Source organism: Rattus norvegicus, chromosome 7 (assembly GCF_021556685.1).
Source record: "Rattus norvegicus strain SHRSP/BbbUtx chromosome 7, alternate assembly SHRSP_T2T, whole genome shotgun sequence".
Classification (NCBI taxonomy): Eukaryota; Metazoa; Chordata; class Mammalia; order Rodentia; family Muridae; genus Rattus; species Rattus norvegicus.
Window position 1 is genome coordinate 52,026,744 of NC_141540.1, and position 10,757 is coordinate 52,037,500.

Consider the following 10,757-nt stretch of genomic DNA (forward strand, 5'->3'; position numbering starts at 1 on the left):
AAAATCTCTCTATAGTGGTAGACAAATGTTATCATGTGTTTGTTTAACTGCTTAGACTATTTATTGAAAGTGTAAGGCTAAACATTTACTTAATAATGGTAACTATGAGACTTCTGTGTCAGTTACAAAGCATCGACCAGTGAGAGGTGAGATGTTGATGTTGAAGGATGTGCATGTAGAAGCAGACAATGTACAGGAATGAAAAGTTCTTTGCATCAATGTTCTCATGATATAAACTGATATTCAAAGATCAAATGGCATCTATACATGGTGATACATTTCTTTCACGCCAATACAAGGAAAGCAGATCTGTGTGAATTTGAGGTAGGCCAAGTCTATACAATCAATTATAAATGAGCAAGGAAAAACTTTGAGACCTTATCTAAAGAAGATGAGGAGGAGGATGAAAAAGAGGAATATATTAGTAACCTTCAAATTATTAATGTTTTACAATTAGTATTCATTTATAGAGTCATTAATTTAATAACACTTTATCCCTATACTGGTATTTGGTGGTTTATTAATTTTTTCATTAACTTTTGATGGTCATCATTCTTTTTTATGTTAATAAATAATTATGATTGACTTTTCAAATGTCAAGCAGAATGAATTCATCTAAGTTTAGAAAGCATAATGTATTGAATATTTTCATTTGTTTCAAGATTGTAAAGGTCGTTTGACACATGATCTATGGTTAAAAATTCAAATAAATATCAACAAAATTATTAAATCTAGCAAGTAACTTTAAAAGACAGTCATAATGTTTGTGATTTAGAAGAAAAGTTATATTTCTGTGATATCAGAATAAACAAAGAAGAAATACAAAAAAAAACTACCATTGCTATACATGGAAATAAGTTTCTTAAATATAGTTAGGAAACAATGTGCAACATTTTTACAGCAAAACAGAAGTCATTAATGTGTGAAACTAATCTTAAAATGAATAGATCCACTAGAATTAGGAATTGAAAATACATTTTCAGAAGAAAATCTTTCTTACTTCTCTTTTTTCATGTGTTTTTCTCTGTCTTTTCTGTCTGTCTCTGTGTGATTCTGTGTGTATATGCCTCTCTCTGCCTCTCTCTGTTTTTCTGTCTCTCTGCCTCTCTGTCTTTCTCTCTCTCTGTCTCTCTCTGTCTCTCTCTGTCTCTCTCTCTCTCTCTCTCTCTCTCTCTCTCTCTCTCTCTCTCTCTCTCTCTCTCTCTCTCTTTGTGTGTGTGTGTGTGTGTGTGTGTGCATGCATCTGTTTATACTAAAAATTGAATACAAATAAAATCGGCCAAGAAGAGTCCCATCAAATTTGAAAGGTGAAGTTGAAGCATAACCATTACATTGTTATCTCCAGCTATAAAGACAACAATGTGAGAGTGGTGATTAGTAAGTCAATAGGCCAGAAGAGTCAAAAGACAAACTAAGGAGTGGGAAGTAGGCAACAGAACTTATAAAATAGAGCTGAAAGCAAAGAATAATCATTGAAATAAATGTTTTAACTGAAAACAAGAAGAATAGGATGTGTCCTTTTCGTGTCATCTCAATCTTTACAGATTATAGTTCTAAGTTAGAAAGTGAAATAAAGTTTCTAAAGAAAATAACATTGAAAAGTATCTCCTGACATTAAATTGGATGAAAAATCTTTGGATAGGGCAAGAAGGCACTAAGAATAAAGGGAAGTTTGATGAAATATATATACATAGTTGAATAAAAATTTACCGTAAGTTTCAAATAAGAATTCAATTACAAACTAAAATAAATAAATAGATGGATGGATGATAGATAATCTATACCAGACAGATATAGATACATAGACAGATGGAGATGTATAGAAAGAGATATAGATCCATGTTAGAGATAAATACATAAACAGGTAGATAGAGAGACTATAAACAAACAGATAATAGATGATAAATAGATAAACAGATTAGATAGATACAGATTATAGCAGTAATAGATAATGATAGATATGTACATAAATACCTGCATATACTCATTGAAAAACTTTGTATATTTTTAAATAAGTACTTGACAGACATACGTTTTCAAATGGCCTCTAACAATAAGACATTAACATTTTGAGGTGCAAATTGAGGACATAAGATGCTGTTTCCACAAGACAATAAGTGATACATTTTTTAAATTGACCAAAACATAATATTCCAATAAAGCCATGAAAACTAGAACAATCGTATTCTGCAAATAGGTATGTAAATTAATTGACAATTTCTGGAAGCTATTTGCCTGTTTACTACATGCCATATTCTTACACATTCCCAATACCAAATGGTATGTATAATATTCTTGTTTGCCTATAAAGAAGACATCAGCTGCATTCTGGAAATGACTAAAACTTATTCAGCTGATGATGTACTAGTGCACACTGTAATGCTTCATACAGAGAACTGGGCAGTTTAGGAAGGGCAAGTTTAAGAGAAACAAGGGCAATAAACAAATTTATAGTCACAGAGGAACAACAGATTGAAGACATACATTGTGAAACATTGTGACACATACTTAGGATGTAAGATAGTCTTGAAAATGATGAATTTGGATAAGATACTGATAACAATGTGAGGTAATATGTATTAATTATCTAAGTTTAGTAATTTAATTATATCAAAATACTCCCAATTTCAGCAATTAAATAAAAATTACAAACAATACATCTGTAAAATAAGAAAATGAAATGGCCTACTTGTGAATGCCGTAGACCTGAATTGTCTTTCTTCCTCCTAATATTCGGGAGTCCTTTTCTAGTTATTTCATTAAATAAATGATATTCCTGCTCTTTCACTTTTACCTACTGAGCCTCATAATGTGAATATTTGTCTGCTTAATGGTGTCCTTGCTGCCCATCACCTGTCCCCACTCTTTTTAATTCTTGTTTCCTTTTTGGTCCAGTCACATAGAAGAATTAGTTTCAGCTTCAACTTTTCTTCTGCTCTATCAGATTTACAGTTAAAACTCTAAATTGCTTACTCTATTTGATCGACTTAATTCTTCAGCTTCAAGAATTGTCTCTCTGTTATGAAATCTACCTTTCCATTATATTGCTTATGACTGTGGCAGTTCAAGAGTTGTTTCTTTGAGGTCAGTTACTGGAAAATCCTATTTTACTGTGGTGTCTTGCCGCAGCTTTTCATATTCTTTGGGTCTGTTCATTACATCTGTGTTCAAGACTACAATTACTTTACCCAAACATTACAAGGTGGCTTCCAGAGATAAAAGGTTTCTCCTTGCAGGGGCCCGAATACTGGTTGGTTGGTCAGAATATGACAGTTGTTGCTGCATGGCCCAGTGGCCCACTGAGAGGTGATCAGTGTTAACATTGCCTATGGATGTGTTGGTGACTTAGGTTAGGGAGTTGATGACAGTGATGTCGGTTGCATAGACAGTTAAGAAAAAGTAAAGATAACTTGTTGTTTTGTTGATGGGTCAGACAAGGCATGTAGGCATTCATTATAGCACTGGCATCCAAACACTCAAAGAGGTTGTGGAAACAGAATCCTGAAATCAGAATACTGTGAAGTTCTATAGCACTTCTGAAGAGAGGCACAAGTAGACTCTTCTTGCGCAACTGAATCAAGCTGACATACCACACCCTGTAGGTCTGTGGCATACCTCAACCGTACAGATTCCAAAAATGGGATGGAACACAGGTTCTGAGGGCGGTGATAGGAAAAGTTGCAGAGCACAGATCTGGCATGGTGCAGGGAAGGAAGAAAACGCTTCTGAGCCTATGCTGTGGTAAGTCTAGCATAGCTGCAATGCAGGAGTAAATACTAACAAGACACAGTGACAGGTCAGACAATGAAGGGATGAGGAAGCACATGGTGTTGAGTCTGAGTACTGGAGTCTGTCTCCCATGGCAACAGGCTATTCTCTGAATTAGGGAACAAACAGAAGCATTGTCTTTCTCCCCTTGTGATCCTTGCATACTAGCAAAGGTTTGAGCACAGGGTATCAGCATGTGACTAGTAATTCCAGTCTAGCCTCTCAGCAGCGATGTAAGATGTATTATCCCTTTTGTCAGGAAGGTCACTGATATGTAATTTTGTTTTTGATTTATGATGGGAGTAAAATGCAATCTCATTTAATTTAGAATATTCTTCTGCATCCATGAAAGTTAAGAACCTGTCATGCTCCAGCTCCCGTGCTCATGAACTCATTTAACTCCTCACCCATTTCTTTATTGAGTTGTCCTTTTCCCTGCTGAGAATATTTATATATTCTGTATATTAAATATTTAATGGTTGTATATGTCATAAACATCTTCTCTTGGTATATGTCTTTTAATTTAAAAAAAATGGATGGACAATTGAACAAATGATGGTAGTCAAATTTCACGAAAATTTTCCTTAACGGTTTGTGATGCATATTTTTAAAAGTATTCCTTGCATAGCAAGGGTCTGTGTCAATGGCCATGTCATATTACCATGTGACATCCCTGATACAGGCTGCTACCTGAGACCATGTTGATGTCCAAGGGTTGCGCAGTGCTGGCCCTGCCCCTCACTGCCTTCACATTCAGGAGAGATTGCTCCATCTCTCACCTCAGCTGTAGCACTTGGCAGAGCAGGCCCTAGGCTTGGCAGCACAGTAGAACTGGCCTTGGTGGCTGGGGAGCAAATGATCCACACCTGAGGGAGTGACTACCAGAGAGCTGGCCCTGCCCCTCAACTGCACTGTGTGGAACATGACCTCTCGAATTCGCCATCCGAGGCAGCCAGAAGAGATGGCAATATGGTCATGAGAGCAGAGCTGGCTCCACTTCTCGCTGGCTGTGCCCTCTGGAGGGTGAGCCTTACTCCTTGACTGGGCACGCAGTAGAGCTGGCTCCATTGGCATGAGTCAGCCCTGAGCTCATGAGAGCCAAAGAACTGGCTCTACGTCTTGCCAACCACAGCAGTGGGTAGTCTAACAGCAACAGTGTAGGAGAGCTGGAAGGCTGAACAACTCAGCCACCCTCCAGGTCTAGATCGAGAGTGTAGAGTTGGCTCACCCCATACTCTAAGCCAGTTTTGATCTGCTGGAGCATAGGAAGGTCACATAGGTCCAAAGCTGCTGGATCTCCATGACACAAAGCAACACAAAATATCATAGAGAAGTCCCAGTGAGGATCCAGTATTGGTAGTGTAGTAAGAGTCAGAGGCCTCGAACAAGACCAATGACACATTGAGATGAACATTTCCAAATAAAAATGTATGGATACACTGTGACACACTACAGCTTCCATGATGAAATGCATTTTATACAATCTGTTTGTTTATTTATTTATTTATTTCCTTTTTGAGGGTAGGTTACAAAGGCAGAGGGCAGATACAAAGGGACGGAGAGATAAGTGGGACTGGCTGGCGTACATGACATGTAACTCACAGAGACCCAATAAGGAAGTTTTTTTAAAATATTTTCCTTGTGAGAAACATCAAAATCTCATTTCCCTTATAACCTTGATCTATCAAACTAGTATTGATGTATTTTTAAATGGTATTTGGGGAATACTACCTTTCTGTGCTTAATAAACCAGTTGGCACTTTCTATCTAAGTCTCCCATTTCGCTGGTTTGTTCGTCCACTTCTATGAACGTTCTTTCATGGAAATGTGGGAACGGGAAGTGTTCTCAGCACAGTAATGCTTTCCCAAGTCAAAGGGTTTCATAGTCTTCCCACATCTCATGGGTCACAACCCCTCCCCACAGTCAAAGCAGTATCTTACACATTTTCTCAATACATAGCCAAGATTGCTCTTGTATTTTGAAATAACTGTTAACCATTACTTTCTTTTACTCTTAATTCTGGCTTCTACTCAAGCACAACATCCCATCATGGTTATACAGGGTTTATGTAAGTTCACTAATATATCTCTTCACTATGATATTGATTGTTTTGGGCCCCTATCCATCCTACCACATGCATACTTTTCCTTAATGAAAGTCTTTAAAATTAAGTTTTGTTAGTATTGCCCTTTTGTTTCCTTTTCTATTTTATCTTTAATCTTACCCAGGGAGTATTAATGTATTAAACATGGTGTTACTATTGCACATATAGTTATATGAGAAGGTTTAAATTTTTGATACTCAACCTTTGACCCAAGTTTAACATTTATTACTTTTTTGCAATAAAACAGTTGGAATTGATTAAACTTTTCTGTTTTCACTGTACCCTTAGTTGCTAAGTGGGAATCTTTTAAACAGTTCAATGGTGACATCATTGTGAAGGTTATAAATTTGAAAAGGAAAAGATACTTTTATTTAATGAAGGTCAAAAACCCTTTGTGTATGGTGATACATTATCTTAATTGTAACTGTACATCCCTGTGGTTTAACTAAATGTGAAAATCCTGTTGAGATTGCCTGAATTAGTTTCTTCCTGGAGAGATTCATAAATCCTCAGGAACTAGATTTACTCAATGGCAAAATTAAAATAATGCTCACAGTGTCTACATACAAAAAAGAATTCTTCTGCTAAATGAGACACTAAGCCATTTGTCTGTGGTACACATTGTGTTCACTCATTAATAAGAATATTTTCAAGATTGGGTGTGCTTATAAATTAAAGTCTTCTAAGCATTTAAGCATTCCTAAATATCAATTAAAAATATATAAATGTGCTATCATAAATACCACTTATTTGTATCGATAGAGGTTTTTGTCAGTAGACTTATGATAAATTCTTATATCCTATGAGTAGTTATTTATGTGAAAAGTGTTAATTTTACTGAGCATTACTGTGTGGAATATGAGATATAAAATCTATGTATGAATAGGAACACTAAAGAAAACAAATGACATTGTAGCCTTCTGGCAAATGTAACTCCATGCTTTACTTTCAAACAATTAGGGTATATTATGCTTGTGAATAGACATTTAAGAAAATAAATACCTTATCAACACCTCCACAGTTGTCTTAGGATATGCATACTACATAAGTTCTAGAGTATTTTGGCCAAAATCTATTTTTCTATAGTCGGCATTGAAGTTAGGGACAACCTAAGTGTGATAAATGAAGGTACAAAATGACGAGAAATAGAATATTGTGGTGCACAAATCACATTATGCACACTTATAAGAAGTAAGACTGCATTGTTTACATTATGTATATTTTAGTAAATCTAGCTTTATTGTACATCTAAAAATCTATAATTTTAGATATGAGTAAACAAAACTAAGAATCCTGCAAATTAAAAACCTATTTTATCACAGCAGCTGAGTGTATGGTATCTATTTTAATTACTTCAGGCCACAGAAGCCGATCATTCAAGTATCATGACATTTAACTTTAAATATTCAAACTGTATTAATTAAGCCTAATCTTTAACATGAGAAAAACAAAACTCTATCAGAGGGTTGGAAAGAGCCTTAAGGATATAAATTGTAATAATTACACTTGAAGATATACATCGTAACTAATGAAATCAACAAAATAACAAAAGAATCTATGGTATCTGCAGCACACCATTACAAAGTTGAAGTGGAATTATTGGTCTCCTTACAAACAGATGTAATCTGGACGATAATATTATGTCTATGTGCATTCAGGTAAAATATCTCTTCATTTAAGACATGCTTATAATACTATTTCTAGAAGACAGTTAAGTTCTGAAATAGCAGGTATCTGAAATCATAATCAGAATTTTGCTCTTAATTAAAAGATAAGCAGAGTCACCTGAAAAAGAAAAAAAGAGAGAGGGAAGGAAAAAGGAAAGGAAAGGAAGGAAGGAAGGAAGCAAGGAAGGAGGAAGGAAGGAAGGAAGGAAGGAAGGAAGGAAGGAAAGAAGGAAGGAAGGAAAGGAGGAAAGAAAGAAGGGAGGAAGGAACGAACGAACGAACGAAGGAACGAACGAAGGAAAGAAGGAAGGTGTTCTTGTTTGAGTTGAATTGAAACAAACAGGACTATAGTACTTAAAAATATGGGAAGTTATCCAACCATCTGAGTTACATACACAGAGTCATTCTTAACAATCTTGTGAATATTTTACTCTTTCTATGGAGGTACTACAGAACCGAAAAACATTGCTCAGTTGTATTTTGACTGTAGTTACGTTTTTACTGCTGTTTCTAATGGAATTTGTCCTGTGCATCTCTACTTCACCTTGTCAGAGAGTACTGCTTCCCCAAGGCTGCCCCAGGGTCCTGTTGACGGATGGCTCTAATTGCGGTTGGTGCTGTAAACAAGGCAGCCACTCCATGCTCTGCGAGCACACGGAAATAAGCGCCAGCATCCGGTGTTCCCACAGGCTTCCCCTGTGATGAGATTCATTTAAAATGTCACTGGTTAAATGTCTTATATTTCAGCGACAGTTCTATACATACACATTTAACGCAGCAATATTAACAAACGTAGCTTCTCGACCAATTTTAATTCTACAGCATTACTTTTTTCTGTCATAATTTAAAACTAAGTGAAAAAAACCCAGGTTATTTTCTCCCTTTCAGGATTTTGGGAGCTTTTAAATTGAAATTAATTTTTTTCAGTTTTTTGAAAGATAACGATTTGGAAGTATGTATCACATTGAAAATAGAAACATGATAGAATCTTCTCTATGTCAATAAATTATATATTTACAGTATGTATATTATATGTTATATATGTCTATTATATATTATATATTTAACTATATGTCTGAATATAAACAACACAAATAATTACATATAATATATAATTATATTATAATTAATATCTTATTATGTATAAATAATATATTTATATAATTAAACACTTATGTATTTCCTTATATATTATATATTTATTTATATATTCATATTTTTAAATATTATATGGATTGAATTTTCTGCTGTAGACTAAATAAGAAATATTGTTTTCTCGATGTTAATGCATTTATAATTTCCAACATTAAAAGTGATGAGTGCAATTCTTTAGAAAAAATTTTAAATCACAAGGATTCCTGTGCCTTCCCAATTAAAGTTCTGACTCTGAGGAAAGAAACCTCTACAAATTAAAAACTCTGCATGCTTTTGGTCTTAAAAATGACTATATATATTATATGTTATATGTTATATGTTATATGTTATGTGTTATGTGTTATGTTACGTGTAATGTGTTATATGTTATGTGCTATGTGTTACGTTATGTGTTATGTGTTATGTGTTATGTGTTATATGTTATATATCCACACATGTTATATATCCATACCTCCCAGTCTGTCTCAAAGAGTTCCACCCACTGAAGGTCAAGTCCTAAACTACAGGATCCTATTGGGTTCATTCTTATTCAAACCACCACACTGGTTGTCAGTTCTTTTCTCATTCTCTGTTACACACACACATATTCATATATATCAACTGAAGGATAATGCATAAAAACATAGCGATGCTGGAAATTATGTAACTCGAAAACACAATATATTTTGGTAGATGCTCTTTTAAAAAACAAGCAGGAAAGATTTAAAGAATAGACCAGTAATTTCCCAGCTACTTTGAGTGTCCATAAGTCTTGACTCATCCCTATGCTGTCATTTGTCCGTCTCCTCTTGTCATTGCTAGACCTCCTGTTCTTAGACCAAGGTGCCTAGACTAGTAATGTATGTTGAATAAAAGTGTATACACCTTACACAGTAAAACATATTAGACACGGATTAAAATAAACAACAGAAAACAATTATCTTAGCTCATTTTTGCTTCCTTGAATATGCCGGAATACATAAGACACTTCTGAAAGATGGGGGACCTTACATAATATTTGCTGAGCTCCACTGATCAAATCTCCTCTAAGCTTCCCATGGATCTTTGGTTCTAGAAAACTCTCATGGTAAAGTCTAAACTAAGGCAGGCAGAGGAATTTGCTTACAGCAAACTGAGAAATCTCTTCAAACAAGAGAATGAGAAAAGGACTGACAACCAGTGTGGTGGTTTGAATAAGAATGAACCCAATAGGATCCTGTAGTTTAGGACTTGACCTTCAGTGGGTGGAACTCTTTGGGACAGACTGGGAGGTATGGCTTTGTCGGAGGAGGTGTGCCCCTGGGGAAGGGTTTTGTGCTTTCAAAAGCCCATGACGTACACAGTTAGCTCTCTCTGCTTTGTGGTTATAGTTCAAGTTGTGAGTTCTCCAGTACTGCTCCAGCAACATGCCTACCTTCCTGCCTGCCATGCTCCCCACAAGAATGATCATGGAGCCTAACCCTCTGAAACTGTAAGCCCCAAATGAACTTTTATTCTGTAACTTGCCTTGATTATGGTATACTATCATGGCAATACAAAAGTAACTAAGACAATCAATTTGAGGGAATGTCATAACTGGATAGTAATTTAGGTTCAGTTTTTATTTCAAAAGGTATTTGATAAGACATGATTAGGGCTGAGAGGTTTTTTTTGTTTCTGTTTTTAAATAATCACCATTAATGTTCTTTAATGTAACTATATTTCTTCTCTTTAAATGGAATAACCTTTTAGGCCTCTTATGGGACTCTAATGCTTTCACTCTTGAAATTTAAATACCATCTATTACAACTAGAAATTCACTGTAATGAATTCTAGAATCAATTTCCATTTACATCATCGCCCCTCTATATGGATCAGTAAATTCGACTGCTAAAGCAAGCTGTCTGTTACAGGCCCGCAATGCATGCACATAATGTGAGATAAATATTGAAGCTGTAAGACCATCGGTCAGGAATGATATTACAACTTTATTCTTTCTCATAAAGTGAGGTGACTGCTCTCGATTTACATGTCTTCAAAGTATCATAAGCATCAATCAATCTTGTGGGCACTGGATAGTGATTTGGAAAAACCTGACTTTACC

At 35.3% G+C, this 10,757-nt stretch overlaps 1 protein-coding gene across 3 annotated transcripts in view; it reads right to left on the reverse strand.

The window, feature by feature from the left end:
- Acss3 (acyl-CoA synthetase short-chain family member 3) overlaps positions 1 to 10,757 on the reverse strand; it is a 209,076-nt gene that overhangs the window by 79,148 nt on the left and 119,171 nt on the right. For all 3 annotated transcript variants that reach the window (NM_001414941.1, NM_001108091.2, XM_087557233.1), the window contains 1 exon segment: positions 8,085 to 8,236. In NM_001414941.1, coding sequence (NP_001401870.1) covers positions 8,085 to 8,236 — 152 coding nt within the window.